General features: G+C 52.7%; 1 protein-coding gene across 1 annotated transcript in view; it reads right to left on the reverse strand.

Annotated features, from left to right (window-relative positions):
• Positions 1 to 919: 919 nt before the first annotated feature.
• LOC118672279 (myosin-13) overlaps positions 920 to 18,699 on the reverse strand; it is a 49,629-nt gene continuing 31,849 nt past the window's right edge. Inside the window, exons 25-39 of the mRNA XM_036341882.1 lie at positions 17,519 to 17,908; positions 14,386 to 14,512; positions 14,183 to 14,301; positions 12,334 to 12,530; positions 11,569 to 11,752; positions 11,047 to 11,212; positions 10,186 to 10,310; positions 8,944 to 9,252; positions 8,657 to 8,860; positions 5,499 to 5,624; positions 5,037 to 5,207; positions 2,789 to 2,893; positions 2,617 to 2,712; positions 1,284 to 1,443; positions 920 to 996 (exon numbers count right to left, since the gene is read on the reverse strand). Of these exons, the coding sequence (XP_036197775.1) occupies positions 920 to 996; positions 1,284 to 1,443; positions 2,617 to 2,712; positions 2,789 to 2,893; positions 5,037 to 5,207; positions 5,499 to 5,624; positions 8,657 to 8,860; positions 8,944 to 9,252; positions 10,186 to 10,310; positions 11,047 to 11,212; positions 11,569 to 11,752; positions 12,334 to 12,530; positions 14,183 to 14,301; positions 14,386 to 14,512; positions 17,519 to 17,908 (2,556 nt within the window). The remainder of the gene's footprint in view (positions 997 to 1,283; positions 1,444 to 2,616; positions 2,713 to 2,788; positions 2,894 to 5,036; positions 5,208 to 5,498; positions 5,625 to 8,656; positions 8,861 to 8,943; positions 9,253 to 10,185; positions 10,311 to 11,046; positions 11,213 to 11,568; positions 11,753 to 12,333; positions 12,531 to 14,182; positions 14,302 to 14,385; positions 14,513 to 17,518; positions 17,909 to 18,699) is intronic.

Below are 18,699 nucleotides of genomic sequence, written 5' to 3' on the forward strand. Positions count from 1 at the left end.
CCCCAGGCCACACAGCTACAGGCATGAAGTGGTCAGGCTGGGACTCAAATGTAGTGTTGGCTCCTAATCCCGCTCCTTCAGGGTAAGCAAAGCAGCATAATCAGAATCCGTGGGATCCCTGGGCCTGGGAGCGCGCCCTAAAACTAGCAGTAGCTCCTTTATAGGTGCCTGGTCCCAGCCTCAGGCCTGAGTCTGGAAGTCAGTGGCTCCTGGGGCCTACCTGCTCCCTTCACCGATGGCCCTGAGCATCGTGAGGGGAATCCAGCCAGGTCGAGAGGAGTGACCCCAGCCAGAGGAAGGAGCAAAGCTTGCAAGACAGGCCCCTGTCCAGTCTTCCGAAGCACCTGTCCTCCGGGAGCGGAGCATCTGAGAGCACCTACTACCTCTCCACTGCCTGGGAGCTGTGGGTGGGACCAGGAGGGATGGGACAGGAAGCAGACTTGCTTGGAGGAAAGAGCCCTGGGTAGAGTCTCTGATCTTTGGGTCTACGCTCCACCCTGCCCTGAACAACTACAGTCAGAGGACTACGTCCATCCCGGCCCAGTTTCCCTATCTGTAAATTTAGGGAGAAATGGGGAACTGAATTGGAAAGAATCATGAGTTCCAGGAAGAACATGTGCTATAGTTACCGGAAAGGGTCTTTATTTTGAGATGCTATGGAGGCCAGTGATTTATCTGGCAATGGGCTGGACTTCCCCTTTCTGCTTGGGGCAAGAAGCCTCCCCTTTCACATTCCTTACTGTCTTTATATGAAGGAGAGATCAGGCGAGGATCTAAAAGGCAGCCCACGGGCGAGCCATGGGCCGCGGTAATAAACACAGAGGAGCCGAGTGTCTGAGTGGTTGGGAGAATTTATTTCTCACAATATCTTCCCTCCACTCGCCTGGAGGTGCCCATGGCAACAGGCATCAGGAGGGCCTCATTCTTCCATCTTCTGTGGGAGAAAAGAATCGTACACAGGATATGAGTCAAACCGAAGGCGAGGCTGAGTGTCGTCTGCAAGTGGGGCGGCTGCAAGGGCTGGAACCTTAGACAAATATTACAGATGCATGACCAAAGCAAGGCCCTCAAGCCCTGGGGAAGGAGTCCGCCCCCTGGAAAGCAGGGCCTGTGGCCACAGGGAGGGATGGGAGGGATAAGATGTGTGGCCCCTGGTCCCTTGCTTTTCTCCTGGAGCCTAGAACCATGGGTTCTGGCTAAAGTAGCGGCATCTGTGAGCCAACGACCAGCACAGGGAAGAGGCACCCACAGATACCCTCTGAACCCTCCCTGGGGCTCAGCACGTCTAGGGAAGAAGTCTGCTCTCACCTGGCCCCCAACATCTCGGCTCTTGGCCCTCAGTTTGTTGACCTGGGACTCGGCGATGTCTGCCCGCTCTTCGGCCTCCTCCAGCTCGTGCTGGGCCCTCCGGCATCTGGACAGCTGTGTGTTGGCCTGCTCCTCCTGAGCGGAAGACAGAGGGGTGGGAGGCCGAGGCAGCCCCTTACTCTGGCTCTGAGGCCCCCAGTCCCTGCAGGCCTCTGGGGATCTGGGGAACCAGGACAGCTTGGGTCCCAGCTTCACTGATGCCAGGGGAGAGAAAGCTGAGCAATACAGGGGTGAGGATACACCCTGCACCCCTGTGTCCCTGCACCCTTTTCTATGCCGTCTCTCCCACAGCAGCTTTTTGAAAGAGACCTAAGTCCAGAGTCCTCCCCTGGCACCTGGAGGTGTCAGAGACCAATGGCCCAAGTACCCATTGCCCTGTTCCTGCTCCCAGCATCATCTGCCTATGGCCAGGCCCTTGTCTGGGTCTATTTCAGCATTAGCCAAGGGTTCCTGACAAAGGTGGCCTTCTGGGCCCCTCCAAGCTGGCCAGTCCCGCTGCCACTGTTCTAATGCGATGAGCACGCATCTCCCTGCTATGTAACCAGCGCAGATCTGTCCCTTTCATGTCAAGCAACTGATTCAACGTTTTTAAACCCAGCATTTCCAATCGATTTCTTTTCTATAAAAGAAACTACCCTCTCCCCACTTCCAGCCCCAGCTTCCTGCTGTTGACACCCCTCAGACCCAATGTCCCCAGGAGATACTTTGGGAAATGCCGGTTTCAGCCCATTTCATTTCTTCCCTGTTTGATCGAGGGCAGATCAAAAAGGAAGGACTGGGGAGATGGGCATCAGGGAGGGCCAGGAAGGAGGAGGTGGGGGGACCTCAGGGAGAGCAGGAGCGGTGGTTCGGAGGATAGGGCCCAGGGAGGGGAGGGGGATGAAGTGTCTAAGGTCAGGTCACAGGGGCAGGAGGGCTGGTGGGGTGGGCTGAGGTGGTTAGGGAGTCAGGGTGAAGAGAGGCCAGCAGGTGGGCTAAGACGCTCTGGGGTGGGTGGGATAGTGTGAGCTGGGCTGAGGCCCAGTGAAAGGATGGGGGGAGCTGGTCACATGGGGTGAGGCAAGGGCACAGAGGAGGAGGTAGGCAGGATGTGTTACATGGACCGGGGGAGGGAGGGTACAGGTGTCCTTGCTTTATGGCCTGTGCAAACTGCCTGAGCTCTGTGGACTGTAGGAAACAGGAACACACTCCCAGCAAGGCTGGGGGACACTCAGGCCAGCGTGGGCCCCCGAGAGCTCCCCCACTTACGGCCTCTTCGGCCTGCCTCTTGTACGCTTTCACTTTGGCCTGCAGCTTGTCCACCAGGTCCTGGAGCCTCAGAATATTCTTGCGGTCCTCCTCGGCCTGCGAACAGAGCATCCTTCTAGGCTCGGCCACCCCCGCCTCCGGTCCGAGCACTCACCCAGGTTCCAGCCTCTACCTGGTAAGTCATCTCCTTGACTTTTCGCTCGTATTTGTGTGTCCCCTTCAGAGCTTCGGCTCCCCTCTTCTGCTCAGCATCCAGCTCGTTTTCCAGCTCCCTCACCTGGGAAAGAGAACGCGGATTCAGGCCAGACCGCCAGCTCTCTCATGGACCCGGGTGCCTGTCCTGCAGGGTGATCTCAGGGTCTCCTTGGAGGATCAGAAGCCACGTGTATTCACGAGGCCAACACTCGTGCACACGGCGGGCTTTGTGCAAATGAGAACGAGGCACCTTCGGTGGGCAGGGGCAGTGGCAGGTGCACACAGCTCAGCTGCCGGGTCCGGCTTTGCAAGGAAGCCGCTTCCTCTGGCGCCATGCAGCCTGGCGAGAGCTGTGCCTCAGCCCCACTTGCCCCGCAGGCTCAGGGAAGGCTGCATGGCTGCTCTAGGCTGCCCGGCTCCTGACCGAGCGAGGCAGCGGGGTCCCGGCGAGAACCGGAGCCAGGAGCAGTCCAGGGGCTCGAGTCCGGGTCCGCTGAGTGAGCCAAAGCAAGGCAGCTCCGCACTGGGAATGAGGTTTTGTGTATTTGGGGTGGAGATGGTCATTCCTGCCCAAGCTACCTCCAGTGTGGGGATCAGATCACACAAAAGGCATGGAAGTACTTTTTAGAGGATATGGCGCTACACGGGTGGTGTTAATTTCATAGCTGCGCCCTCCTTTCCTGAAGTCTTGACAGCAGAGGACAGCCGTCGTGAACTCAGGTCACCAACTGTGGCCCCAACTCCATGATCAGAGAGAACCCAGAAGTGGGGCGTGGGGTGGCGGCCAGCCATTGGGGATCCCGCTGCCACACACAGGGGCTGCTCTGGGCTTGCAGACTCCCCAGGTCAGCTTTGAAAACTACCAGTGGAAAAGGCCACCTCTGGCCACCGCTCCAAACAGGATCCCACCCCCTCCCATACCCTGTGGGTCCTGGGAGCTGTCTTCCTTCAGGTTCTACAAAACTTTCTTTCCCCAGGGGGAGGAGGGGAGTGGGGGGAGCTCTCCAGGCCTCTGTAAGGTTTATGAAACCAAGGTAACTGGGCAGCTGGCAATGGGAGGATTTTGAAGGTTCCTCATCCTGCGGGGGTGAGGGAGGGTGGAGGGTGGAGGCTGGCTGAGGGACCCCTGCCAACCCAGGAATCACAGAATCAGAGGGTGGCAAGGGATCGAGTTCCTCCCTCGAGGGAGGAGCCACGAGAAGGGTAGGTTTGAGCTTGTGTTAATAGAATAGGGCTGGAAATAATTAAAAACAACATGGAAAGATATTTTTTGGAAGCCCCAGCTTCCCCGGTGTTGACTTTCGCTGCTCATGCTGTGTCGTTTCCAGCCAAAAAACCCTTTCACATTTCAAGTGCGCCCGTGCTGGGACCACCTCCAGGGGAGGCTGGCCGGGAGAATGGCTGTATTTGGGTCTCTCCTGCTGGGATAAGTGGTCTCCTTCTCTCGGTCGCCTCCTCCTCCTCTTCCCCTCCCACTCTCTCATTTCCTTTCTCCCGGGGATAAGAGGCATCTGACAACCTCCTCCTCACAGCCCTTCTTCAAAATATTAACTGGTAGTGGAGCCCATTTTAAGAACAAATTAAATAAACCATCACAGGCCTAAAGGGAAGCAAGCAACAAAGGGGCCGATCAGCCAAGAAACTAAACAACCACAAAGTATACTCCCAGATGGCAGAGCGCAGGGCTGCCCTGTGTGGGGACTGATGTGGTGCACCGGCCGCAGGAGGCGCCAACCGCCCTCCCCGGGATGCCCCAGATGCCTTCAGAGATGGGGGAGTCAGGGGAGGGGGTGATCCAGGAGTGGGAGATGGAGGAAGACTCCAGGTTTTACACAGGATGGGCCACTATTTATCAAAGTGGAGGTTGGTCCAAAATTTAAATCCCACTAAAATGTGTACTTTTAAAATTGTAAGCTGTATCTCCCCACCCATTTGTGTGGGTCTGAAACTCTATAAAACCAGAATGTGAACATTTACAAATGTCACCGCCCTGCAGTTATTGAGGCAGAAGCAGTCCACAGTGGATTTGCGTGAGTTGGGGGGAGGGATCGGCGGAGAGGAAACCGGTAGGATGCATGGCTCACAGGGAGTTTTGCAAGAGGTCCTCAAGCTACGGCTGCAGTCGGCTCAGCCAGTGGCCACCCTCCCACCACCCACGTTTCCAGACGGGGGTTCTGCCCGGGAGCTGGGCATCACTCTGGGGGGAGTCCCCTCGGGCCAGCTACCCGGTTCTCCAGCTTCTGGATCTGCTTCTTCCCGCCCTTCAGGGCCAGCTGCTCAGCCTCATCCAGACGGTGCTGCAGGTCCTTCACCGTCTGCTCCAGGTTCTTCTTCATCCGCTCCAGGTGGGCGCTGGTGTCCTGCTCCTTCTTCAGCTCCTCGGCCATCATGGCCGCCTGGGTAAGTTCACAGAAAACATCCGTGGGCCATCCACCCAGCCCATCCCTGCCCGGAGCACCGCAAGATGCCAAGGTTGGTGCTGTGTGTGCTGATACGTGCCTCCCTCCCTCAGCCGCCACGGAGTGTGCGTTGCACTCCCCTCCCCCACTTTGCTAGGCCATCTCTTCAGGGAGCCACCCCTGAAGGACCTAGGTCTTAAGGAGATGGAACCTGCGTGTCAGGCCCGGGCTTAGAAGCCCCTTCCCTCTCTCCCAAGGGCGTCTCTGAAGAGAAAGAAGGGCACTCACGTCCGTGATGGCTTTCTTGGCCTTCTCCTCTGCGTTTCTGGATTCCTGGATAGAGTTCTCCACCTCTGCCTGGCACTGGGCTATGTCAGCTTCCAGTTTCTTCTTGATGTTTATCAGGCTTGTGTTCTACAAGGAAAATCAGATACCAGAAAGGTAGGTTATCCTTGGACACGTCAAACAGTTGGGAGGGAGAGGGCTCGGTGGGGAAGGGTGTAAACCATGGTCAGGTTCCGTTCCACATTGTCACACGGGGTTTGCTAGATACTGTTTTGCTGTTGACCAAACAGAAAGTCCCAGGACAGACCCAAGACTTGCACGTGAAATAATTGAATAAATGATAAAAATGGACTTTCAAATATTTGGGGAAGAAGAGATTATTCAAAAAGGTGTTAGAAGAAGGAAATGATTTGTTGACATAGTGACATAAAATGAAAAATAGTTCTAATGATCAAAATATACCATAAATGGAATTGCAAAAGTGAGGACCAACTGGAATACATTTGCAATGATTATTACTGAAAAATATTCCCTGTCTTAACGTAAAACAAATCGATAAGCAAAAAGGGCAAGAAGCACAAATAGGTAAGACACAATAGAAGAAATCCAAGTGGCAAAAAATATGATGAAATATTCTGCCTCAGTAATGAAAGAAATAAGAATTTTTAAAAAAGAAATATTTTCAACAATAAAATTGGTCAAGTTTTAAAAATAATAACTAAGGTCTTTGAGAATTTATAGGAAGGAGCTCCCAATGGGTAATAAAAATTGAGACTTAATTAAAGATCAGGGCGCGGTTGGCATTTTCAATCGGGAGGGAGTCGCAGACTCTGAGCTCCAGATACAGGCGACCCAGACTTTAGGGACCCAGACTCAAACGGGAGAAGTGGGACTGTCTGGCTTCGGTCAGCTTCGGTGCAGCTTTCTCTCCGTTTGCAGCGGGTGCTGGGACTCAGAGAGGCAGAGCCCCTGGGGACAGGACTGAGAGCTGCCATAACTGCTCTCTCCGGCCCACCCTGTTGATCCTGTGCGACCCGCCCTGCCCAAGCCCTGCACAGAGGCATTTGCCGGATAGCCTCAGGCAAAGGCTAGATTAGCACCTCCCTAGAGGACAGAAGTTCTCTCACTGCTGACACAGCTGATTCTCATAGCCACTTGGCCTGGAGGTCAAACCCTCCCTGGTATTAGCTACAACAATCAAGGTTTAACTATAAGACTGTGAACAAAGACCACTAGGGGGTGCACCAAGGAAGCATAACAAAATTCGGAGACAAAGAAACAGGACAAAATTGTCAATGGAAGATATAGAGTTCAGAACCACACTTTTAAGGTCTCTCAAGAACTGTTTAGAAGCCGCCGATAAACTTAATGAGATCTACAAGAAAACTAATGAGACCCTCGATGTTATATTGGGGAACCAACTAGAAATTAAGCATACACGGACTGAAATAACGAATATTATACAGACTCCCAACAGCAGACCAGAGGAGCGCAAGAATCAAGTCAATGATTTGAAATTCGAGGAAGTAAAAAACACCCAACCGGAAAAGCAAAATGAAAAAAGAATCCAAAAATGCGAGGATAGTGTAAGGAGCCTCTGGGACAGCTTCAAGTGTACCAACATCAGAATTATAGGGGTGCCAGAAGATGAGAGAGAGCAAGATATTGAAAACCTATTTGAAGAAATAATGACAGAAAACTTCCCCCACCTGGTGAAAGAAATGGACTTACAGGTCCAAGAAGCGTGGAGAACCCCAAACAAAAGGAATCCAAAGAGGACCACACCAAGACACATCATAATTAAAATGCCAAGAGCAAAAGATAAAGAGAGAATCTTAAAAACAGCAAGAGAAAGAAACTCAGTTACCTACAAGGGAATACCCATACGACTGTCAGCTGATTTCTCAACAGAAACTTTGCAGGCCAGAAGGGAGTGGCAAGAAATATTCAAAGTGATGAATACCAAGAACGTATAACCAAGATTACTTTATCCAGCAAAGCTATCATTCAGAACTGAAGGTCAGATAAAGAGCTTCACAGATAAGAAAAAGCTAAAGGAGTTCATCACCACCAAACCAGGATTATATGAAATGCTGAAAGGTATCCTTTAAGAAGAGGAAGAGGAAGAAAAAGGTAAAGATACAAATTATGAACAACAAATATGCATCTATCAACAAGTGAATCTAAGAATCAAGTGAATAAATAATCTGATGAACAGAATGAACTGGTGATTATAATAGAATCAGGGACATAGAAAGGGAATGGACTGACTATTCTTGGGGGGGGAAAGGGGTGTGGGAGATGCAGGAAGAGACTGGACAAAAATCGTGCACCTATGGATGAGGACAGTGGGTGGGGAGTGAGGGCGGAGGGTGGGGCGGGAACTGGGAGGAGGGGAGTTATGGGGGGGGAAAAAAGAGGAACAAATGTAATAATCTGAACAGTAAAGATTTAATTAAAAAAATAAAATAAAAATAAAGATCAGTTTACAGTATATTAAAAATGTCTTTACTGTTTGGATCGTGAAGTTTTACTTCTAGGAATTTATTTATTTCTAGGAATATTAGGAAAATAATAATAATGGATATAGGTGAAACCTTGATTATAAAGAAGTTCATCATAGCAGTCCTAATAGTAATTTTTTTGGGGGGAATGATATAAAACATCTAATCATAGAGAATTAGTTAGATAAAAATGCCATAATACACAACTAAAATGGACTGCCTTTCTGCCATTAAAAACAGTCATAGAAAAATCTCTAAAGATGTAGACACATGTCCATGACACATTGCTAAATGAAAATAAGTTGCAAAATGTTTGATCCCATTTTTACAAAAAAATATAATATTTATGGACATAAACAGGGCTTAGCATGAAAAGTCTTAAAATGTTAACAATATGGTTAGCACTTTTCTTCTGTTCCTTTGCTTGCATTCTCTATTTGTTTATAAAAAGGAACTTCTAAAAACTTTTCATAAAAATGACAAAAATAAGTATTTTGAACGACAATCCTGACTTTCTAAGATTATGGCTTCTACCGTGAGGCCTTCTCCAGCCCCTTCATGCAGTCGTTCACCCTTCCTTGCTCTGACTTCCCACAACACGCATGACCGTCTATGTTCAGAGGAGGAAAGGGCCCCGTGGAGGGACCCCGGCTGCACCTGGGAGTGCAGCAGCTGCACCCGGTCGCTGGCGTCCAGCAGCTCCTGCTCGGACAGCCTGCGGGCCCGCTCGGTCTGCTCCAGGGCCGCCTTCATCTCCTCCAGCTCCTCCAGCAGCAGGCCGCTCCTGCGCTCCGTGATGGCCAGCTGCTCCTTGAGGTCCTCGTTGCTCCTCAGGGCGTCGTCCAGCTGCAGCTGGGAGTCCTGCAGGGGGAAGCAGGGGTGAGGCCGGAGCCCACAGGCGGAGGGCCCAGCCACCCCCTCTCCCCCAAAGGCCCCACGGTCACCTTGAGCTGGCCCTGGACTGTGCGCAGGTGCTTCTGGGTCTCCGCCAGCTGGCGGTTGGAGTGTCCCAGCTGGATCTCCATCTCATTGAGGTCTCCCTCCATCTTCTTCTTCAGCCGTAGGGCGTCGTTCCGGCTCTGGATCTCCGCATCCAGCATGGTCTGCATGGCCTCTGCCGCCCGCTGGCTGTTTCTCTTTAGCTGCTCGATTTCTTCATCCTTCTCCGTGACTTTGCGGTCAAGCTCAGATCTTACCTGGCTCAGCTCTAGCTGGACACGCAAAATCTTGCTCTCTTCATGTTCCAAGGAGCCCTGATAAAAACACAGGAGCGATTGGAAGTGCTGTGGGACTTGAATGTGTATTTTCCACTGTTATGATCAAACTAGAGGCCCAGTGCACGAAAGTCATGCACAGGTAGGGTCCCCAGGCCTGGACAGCGATCAGGGCCAATTGGGGCCTTCCAGCTGCCAGCCAGGGCCTTCCTTTGTTCTGCACCGCCCCCTGGTGGTCAGTGCATGTCATAGCTAGCAGTCGAACTCAGGTAGGTTGTACTCCCAAGGGGACAATTTGCATATTAGCCCTTTATTATATAGGATGAGTATGATAACAACACCCATTTTACAGATGAGTAGAACAACACTCAAGAAGCTCAAATGACTTGCTCCTGAATGTCCCTTCTAGTAATGAAACTAGAACTAAAACTTTTTTATTAACAACCAGGTCTTGAGGGGGACAGCGCATCCCTTTGAATTAGTGAACATTTTATTGAGTGTGTCTATTTAATAAGGCTATAAGTCGGGAGCCACCCTATTCTCTAAAATGTCAGGGCAATTGCTCTCCCTTTATCCTGTGAAACTTTACAAATTTACGCAAATTTCCCTAGAAACTTCCCGAGCGCCGCCCTGCACTGGCCGCAGCTGAGTATGAGCTCAGCCCGCGGCACTGTGGTCAGTGCAGGACTCCCAGTGGCCAGAGGTGATCGTGTGCAACGGTTAAAAACGAGGGCTTCAGAGCCGGCTCTCGGACGTTTGGTGAAGGATTTCTTGCTTCCCGAGAGGAAACATTGAGGACGTAACAAACAAATGTATTTATCTTCAAAAGGGGAGACAGGAGGACCCCAGAGGACGCAGCAGAGCGCAGCTGTCTCCCGGGGCCTCCCTGCAGGAGGGGCCCCCAGGGGTGCGCTGGCCCCTCCTTCAGAGCCTGCCCTCCTGAGCTCCCGGGTGCTGCGTCCCAGAACTTGCCTCCGCCTCCTCCAGGGCAGCCTGGAGGTCCGACTTTTCCTGCTCCACTTGCTTCTTGGTCTTCTCCACTTCCTGCAGGTGCTCGCCATTTTCTGCCATCTGCTCGGTCAGGTCGGAAATCTCCTCTGCAAAGGACCGGCCTGATCGAGGCTGCGCGACAGGTCCCGGGGGACAGCGCAGGCCTTGGCCAGGCAGCTTAGGGCGGCGATTCACCAGGACATTTAGGTGGGAGAGAGCAGGCCGAGCCCTCGGGGTGAGGCGTGAGCAGAGGGGGTGGGCTGCCGCACCTGAGCTGTGCAGAGAGCCAGCGAAAGAGCAGCGTGTGGCCCCAAACTCCCCAAAGCTCTGCAGCGGCCCAGAGGACCGAGGGGAGAAGTGTGGGGGCCATGCGCAGGACCACATGCCAACTGAGACGGAATCCGGGAAACGTTCTCCCACAGGGACCTTCGCACCCCACTGTGCCCCCTGGTTTTGAGGATGCGACTTTCTGCCACTGTGCCTTTCACAGGAGGCCTCAGGCCTCGTGGAAAACTGAGCAGATGTGCGGATTGGGTGGGCAGCGGGAAGGAGGAGGCGTCCGGGGGTGGCTATGGCACATGGGGGAGGGGTGGCTGGACGAGAAGGGGACTATTACACACCTGTGGTGGGCAGAGAGCTCACCTTGCAGATTTTTAAATTTTATTTTATTTTATTTTATTTTTAGAGAAAAAGAGAAACATTGATTGGCTGCCTCCTGCATGCACCCCAACTGGGGATGGAACCCACAACCGAGGTATGTGCCTGGCCCGGGAATCGAACCTGCCACCTTGTGGTGTACCCAGCAACGCTACAACCAGCTGAGCCGCACCGGCCAGGGCTCACCTTGCAGATTTTTATTCTCCCGCCTCAGCGTCTCCAGCTGATCCACCACCTCCTCGTAGGCGTTCCGCATCTTGAAGATTTCAGTGCTCAGTGACCGGGACTCTTTCTGGGCTGCTTCCAACTCAGCTTGGCCCTCATCCAGCTTCTGCTTCCACTCTGCCAGGACCTGGGGGTGACGCAGGGCATGTGGGGAGCAGGAAAGGTGGGGGACCGTCAGCAACACCGCGGTTTACCCCGCCATCCTTAGGACTAGGGAGATAGGGCCCCCTTCTAGAGCAGAGACTCCACCCCCACCGTGATCCACTGTGTTCTTGAAGATGTTTTCATCTCAAAGGAAACAGAATTAGCCTTAACTAAAAAGAGAATTCCCTTTCGAGGGACCGTCACCCAAGTAAAGAGACACCGCCAATCCCCAAGCTCCCCGGACGGGGCCTCCATGCTCGGCAGGTTGTGTGAGCATCTCACACGTGGGCATGAGGGCCGTCGCTCTCATCGCCGCCGCCACCGCGCGGGAGGAAGGACCTTGTCGAAGTTCCTCTGCTTCTTGTCCAGGGTGGCACAGGCGGCGTTGGCCCGCTCCAGACCCAGCATCAGGTCGTCCACTTCGCCCTGGAGCCGCTGCTTGGTTTTCTCCAGGGACGCGCACTTGGCGCTCACGGCCTCCGTGTTTTCCTCCGCTTCCTGGAGCCGCTGGGCCAGCTTTTTCCTAAGAGAACCAGATGTTTCGCCCTTGGCAAAGGGGCACTATTTCAGAAGGGCTACATCGGAAGAGAAACAAACAGTCTACAGCAGCGGTTCTCAACCTGTGGGTCGAGACCCCTTTGGCGGTCGAACGACCCTTTCACAGGGGCCGCCTAAGACCATCCTGCATATCAGATATTTACATTATGATTCATAACAGTAGCAACATTACAGTTATGAAGTAGCAACGAAAATAATTTTATGGTTGGGTCACAACATGAGGAACTGTATTTAAAGGGCCAGAAGGTTGAGAACCACTGGTTTACACGGACTGGAATTTGACAAGAGCAAGACCTAGAGTTTGATGAATAGAGAGGATTTAAGTAACATCCGAAGGACCCCAAAGAGCTTGGTGGCCACGCAGGTCACAGAGTGGGCACCAGGGAGCCAGGTGGAATGGACAGTCCCCACAGGAGGGACAGGAGCACCTATGTGAATGCTCAGAAAACCCAAGGCCTGGGAGGAGGGGTGCTCCAGGAAGGGTCGGTTCTCTGTTCCGTCACCTGTGCCTTGGGGTCACCTCTCCTACGTAACCTGGGGCCGTACTTGGCCTCCTCCAGCTCCTCCGTGCGCTGGATGGCGTCCGTCTCGTACTTGGTCCTCCACTGGGCAACCTCGCTGTTGGCCTTGGACAGCGCCCTCTGCAGCTCGGCCTTGGCTTCCTGCTCCTCCTCATACTGTTCCCGCAGCAGGTCACAGTCGTGGCGGGAGGACTGCAGGGCGTGGGCCAGGGCGTTCTTGGCCTGGGGAATCGCAGGGGTGACAAATGGCAAAAATATCTGGCCATTTCCCAAGGTAAGGTATATCCACGTAAACCAGCATTTCCCCAAGTTGAATCGTTTCCTTGCTGCCTTCCCAAACTTGGCTGTAACAGCGCATCGCCTATTTTATGTACTTAATTTTTAGAAAGCTGACTCCTTTGTTATATTTAATTATATTTGATTTAAAAGTAAACTGTCGCACTACAGCAGATGGAACACCGTTAATATGTGCCGCGATGAGAAGGCGCCCCTAAGAATCAACCAACGGCGGCAAAGCAGCGTCATCGCCTTCTCCGTGGGTAGGTACTTGGCCGCGGTGGCTCTGTGCCCAGGGCCTGCCCCCTAGGTGCTGGTCAGTAAATCAGCAAGTGCTAGAGAGATGGCCCCCAAGCGGAGACCGCGTCCTCATGTGATCAGAAGAATTGAAACAAAAGTCGATACAATGCAGTGGAGCCCTGCGACCATGAACACCCAAAGGCATCTTCGGTGCCACCATGGGCTGCTGCCCCACCTCCGTGCACCTGATCTGTGCCATTTCCATACTCTGCCTCCTCCTGCAAGGAGGACATGCCCGGAGGCCTCCACACGCTTCCCTGTCTGGGCAGGACCACGGATGGTTTAGCGCTCACCATCCCGGTCACAAGCATTTTGTGGTATCACCAAATGCAGCAATTTATACATCTGCATCCCTTTAAAGAAATAAATAAACAACAAGATTTTGCTGAGGAGAACTTAGCGGCTACGGTATCCTGGCCGGAGGACAGCGTGCTCCGTTAGCGGACCTTCTCGTGACCCCATCAGGCTCCGGTTCTCACTGCTCCCTGGCCCTTTCCATACAACAGAAAGACGGAGACAAATGTAGCACTGGCTCCTTTTTAGACAGAGCGTGAGAGATTGCCAAAAGGTGGCTCCATAAGTCTTCACCGGTGCACGCGGCCCTCAGAATTAGAATTACACACGTTTGTGGACTCCTGGATTCTCACTCTAAGGAGCAGCTTCACGAAGCACCTGCTGTGTGCTCTGTCCTACTGTGCACTGTACCTGCTGTTTACAACTACGGTGGGGAGTTATTCCTGCCCTCTAGGAGTTGACAGATCAGTGGGAGACCTGCAATATGAACACAAATGGCTAGATATTGGCATCAGAACACGATGATGATGTTCATGTTTATGCAGATGTCCCAGGGGAGCCTCTACAATCATGTAGTCTGTTCGGAGGAGGGCAGCTTAAAATTGGGTATTGCAGCAGGGGCTGCACAAAGTGTGATGAAGAAAGAAGAGGCCATCTCGAGGGGCCGGATGAATTGCTGGGCAGAAAGAATACACAAAGGCAGGGATGGTCAAGCCAGGGCAGTGTGTGTGTGGAGGGCTGGAAGGGGACGCCCCTAGCTGGAGAGGGAAGTGCATCAGAACCCCCTGGGGGGACAGGGAACCCCAGAGGATGGAGCACCTGGAAGAGTTTTCTAGGGCTGAGGAAGGAGATCCGATGCCAAGGTCCCCTCACCTCGCAGACCCAGCTCCTGTCACACTGCAGGCAGAGGACAGGCCCGCGGCACCCGGCCTCCCACCAGCTCTGAGGCCTCCCGGCTCTCAGGTGCTATCCGGCGCTGCCATCCCAGGAACGGTGGTCCTTACCTTGGTTTCTTCGTCCAGTTGCCTCTTCAGCTCCTCCAGCTGCTGCGTGAGGGCCTGCTTGCCTTTGGTGAGCTGTGAAACCAGCACCTCCTTCTCCTCCACTTGGTGGCTCAGCTCCCCTAACGCACGGACATGGCCCCGGTCAGCCTCGCGCCTGCCTCCCCCCGTGGCCCGCGGCACCGCAGCGACCCGCCCGGCCTCACCGTTTTGGGTCTGCAGTCTCGCCTTCTGCATGTTCAGATCGTGGATTAACTGTGTCTGCTGGTCGTCCTTGGCTTTGATTTCATTAAACTGGTCCTCCACAGTCCGGCACAGTCTCTCCATGTTACTCTTAAAAACAAGCCAACGTGAGTGGGAAATGGGTTCCTGGTGTCCAGAGTGGTCCAGGCTGTCTGGTAGATTAGCTTCTTGTTAGGTTAGATGAAAATACAGAGAGCGCACGGAGGGAAGTTTTAAAAAGTCATTTCATCTGTGCTGTGTTTTTATTTGTGGTTGCTGCTTAATCACCAGTAGCTGGGAGCAGCCTGCCCTGGCAGACAAGTATTTAGTGATTTGTGAACAGACCTTTGAGAAAATGCCACTCAAAGGAGCCCCGGGCTCTCCTTACAACATAAGCAGTTCTAGCCCCATGTCGATAACATGACCTCCTGATGAGTCTGTTTGCAGCAGCGTAATCAGGTGGGAGTGCTGAGCGTCTCATTAATTACACAAAAAGTTTCCTGCGGTGGCGGCCGCGCGCCAGAGCCCCTCCCGCAGCTGCTAGCTGTCCTGTCTTTTTGTGAAGTTTGTTTAAAAACCTTGCATATGCTGTAGACCTCGTCCCTCCCCTCCCACCTCATAAACATAAAATAAATATATTGAGCATGTATTTGTCCTTAGGCTGCAAAGTGTGAGATGACAGCAGGAGAGGCAAGGACGTTAGATTCAGAGGAAAGAGCTCAGGGCATCTTTGAGGAGATGACTTAGGGGTGTGAAATCATTAACTCGGGGGTAGTCAAAAAAGGGATGGGGACTCACAAAGAGAAAAATCAAAGGATTGAACCATGTAAAAAAATATAAGGCAATAGTCCAGCCTGTGTGGCCCAGTGGTTGAGCATTGACCTATGAACCAGGAGGTCATGGTTTGCTTCCCTGTCAGGGCACATGCCCGGGTTGCAGCTCAATACCCAGTAGGGGGTATGCAGGAGGCAGCTGATCAATGATTCTCTCTCATCATTGATGTTTCTATCTCCCTCTCTGCCTCTCCCTTTCTCTCTCAAATCAATAAAAATATATTTTAAAAAATAAGGCACTATAAAGTGCTTCTTCCACTGAATATTAAAAATGAGAACTGAGAGCATGGTGCTATGATAGGGGGGCAGTAGGGTGGGTCTGGTTATGGGCAGAGCACATGGGTGATCCTGGAGTTTCCTGTAACTCACCCATCCTGCAACCTGGCTTGGCTTGCTGGGGGTGGGGTGGGGGGTGCGGGGCGGGAGGGAGAAATAGAAAGAGAATACATACAGACACACTTCTCAAGGGAAGGGGGAAAAATGACACAGGTGGGGAAAATGGCTACGTTACAAGGAGAGAGGGAGAGAGAAACGAGTTGCAGTGAGGAAGAAATAAAAGGGCTGAATGAGCAGTGTGAACCCAGAAGCTCAATAAAGGCAGCAAGAGGCACCAAGGAGACCATCCTAATTCTTTGATCCTCTCTCCATTCCTTCCCTCCACAGACACCCCGACCTCTGGGCAGCCCTCTGCAGGAGGTCCACAGCCCCAGTCTGGGGTCACCCATCTTCTAACCCAGCCGAGCAGTCCCAAGGACAACTCTGAGCTCATTATTTTTAAATCCTCACCCGAGGACATGCTTTGATTGATTTTAGAGAGAAAGGAAGGGAGAGGGAGAGAAATAGAAACACCAATCAGTGGCTTCCTGCTGGAGCCTGACTGGGGATGGAACCCACAACCTGCATACGTGCCCTGACTGGGAATCGAACCCGAGACCCTTCAGTGCACCAACTGAGCCTCACCGGCCAGGGCACCTCTTGAATCTAGGAGCCCACGGCTCCTCTCCGGGGACCTCTTTGCTTTGGTCACACACAGAGGCCAGTTTTCCATGAAGCTGGCGACGTTTAGGCTCCAAGCCCTCACTCTCGTGGGCCCCGACTGCATGGAGCTGTGGTCCCAGGTGGGGCGGGGGCCGGGGGAGTCCAGGCACAAGCAGGAATGTCCTCCTGGGCAGGCATTTCTGACAATGGCCTGAGGAGGCCTGAGCAGACAGGGGCCTCATTCTCCAAGGAGCCAGTAATCTGTGACTTATTTCTCATTCTAAATAAATATTTACTTACATGCTTAACTTTGTGTTTGTATTTTATGTACATTTTCCTTAAAGACCCCCCCCCCCTCCTGAGTTTTCTGTGCTTTTAGTGCCGCAAAACCTGGGCCTGCCCTTAGCCTCCCAGGGTTCTGCTTCCCAGGGACTAGTGCTGTGGGCTCAGAGAAGCTCACCTAGCAAGTCCCCTCGGTGCAATCCACCCACAGGTTTCGTTCTAGAAAATGCCGGATGGATCGGAAACTTTGTGGAAAACTCTGGGAAGATGATGAGGGCTGGAGTTGTATTAGGTCAGCGGTTCTCACCTGTGGGTCGCGACCCCTTTGGGGGTCGAACGACCCTTTCACAGGGGTCACCTAAGACCATCGGAAAACAAATACTGAATATATAATTGCATATTGTTTTGTGATTAATCACTATGCTTTAATTATGTTCAATTTGTAACAATGAAAATACATCCTGCGGAAACCAGTTTGGCTCAGTGGATAGAGCGTCGGCCTGCGGACTGAAAGGTCCCAGGTTCGATTCCGGTCAAGGGCATGTACCTGGGTTGCGGGCACATCCCCAGTAGGAGATGTGCAGGAGGCAGCTGATCAATGTTTCTCTCTCATCGATGTTTCTAACTCTCTATCTCTCTCCCTTCCTCTCTGTAAAAAATCAATAAAATATATATATAAAAAAAAAGAAAACACATCCTGCCTATCCGATATTTACATTACGATTCATAACAGTAGCAACATTACAGTTATGAAGTAGCAACGAGAATAATTTTATGGTTGGGGGTCACCACAACGTGAGGAACTGTATGAAAGGGTCGCGGCATGAGGAAGGTTGAGAACCACTGTCTTAGGTTGTTGGGTCAAGCTCGACTGACTTGAATTGATTTGGGGACTTGGGAGCAGGCAGTGTGGGGAGAGGGATTCGGGTTAGAACGTGCAGTGAGTTAGGGCATTTTCTGACACCTGTCCGCTGGGCAGTGGCTCTGGCAGCCTCGCGTCTGCCAAGAGCCGAGAGGCAGGTACCTTCGACTTGGAGACGCTCTCGATGTTGCTGGCCATGTCATCGATCTCCATCTTCAGCTCGCTCTTCTCCTTCTCCAGCTTCTGCTTGACCCTCTGCAGGTTGTCTATCTGCTCCCCAAGTTCGGCCACACTGTCCGCGTGCTTCTTCCTCAGGGTGGCTGCCGTGGCTTCGTGCTGCAGGGTGGCCTCCTCCAGGTCCCTGCGCAGCTTCTGGAACTCGGCCTCCCGCTTCTTGTTCATCTCGACCTGGACTGAGGTTGCGCCGCTGGCTTCCTCCAGCCGCTCGCTGATCTCCTCCAGCTCCCGGGACAGGTCCGAGCGCTGCTTCTCAATCCTGCCCCTGAGCGTGCGTTCTGCTTCCATCTCTTCCTCCAGCTCCTCCGTGCGGGCCTGCAAGGGCCTGTGTCAGCACTGCTGTGGGGGCAGCAGCCGCGTGGGGAGGGCAGGAGGGTGCGGGATGGAGCGCAGGGCGCGTGAACTGAAGAACACACTATAGAACTAAATTAGTGTCAAAAACTCAGCAACAATCCAACTGTCCCCCAGTAGGGAGGTGGTCAGGCCCGCCGTGAGGGAGCCGCGCCCTCTGGGCGTCCGCAGCAGCTGGTCCCTGGCCACCATGGACAGCTCTGCAGGGTGAATTGAGTAAGATGCGGAACGATAGTCTCAGCATGACATTTATATGTATATTTTATGTATATATTTATGTACATATATATACACACATATATATATAATAATGTTCTTGTTCCCTTATATTTTTATGCATATATATAAGCTTATGCGTGTGTTGTATATATAACATAGCACTAGAGGCCCGGTGCATGAATTTGTGCACAGGTGGGGGGGGCCCTCAGCCTGGCTGGCGATCAGGGCCATTGGGGCTGATCAGGGAGGCTGGACAGGGGTGTGGGGGGAGAACACAGGCAGTTGGCCAGCCAGGGTGAGGGACCATGGGAGGCCAGCTGGGGGGTGGGGGAGGGACCACAGGAGGTTGGCTGGCCATGGGAGGTTGGCTGTGGGAGCTCACTGACCACCAGGGGGCAGCTCCTGCATTGAGCGTCTGCCCCCTGGTGGTCAGAGTGCGTCACAGTGACTGGTCGTTCAGTAGTTCGGTTGTTTGGTCATTTGGTCGCTTAGGCTTTTATAGATATAGATATATTTTGAGGTCTTATGTACATAAA

Source organism: Myotis myotis, unplaced genomic scaffold (assembly GCF_014108235.1).
Source record: "Myotis myotis isolate mMyoMyo1 unplaced genomic scaffold, mMyoMyo1.p scaffold_m19_p_17, whole genome shotgun sequence".
Classification (NCBI taxonomy): Eukaryota; Metazoa; Chordata; class Mammalia; order Chiroptera; family Vespertilionidae; genus Myotis; species Myotis myotis.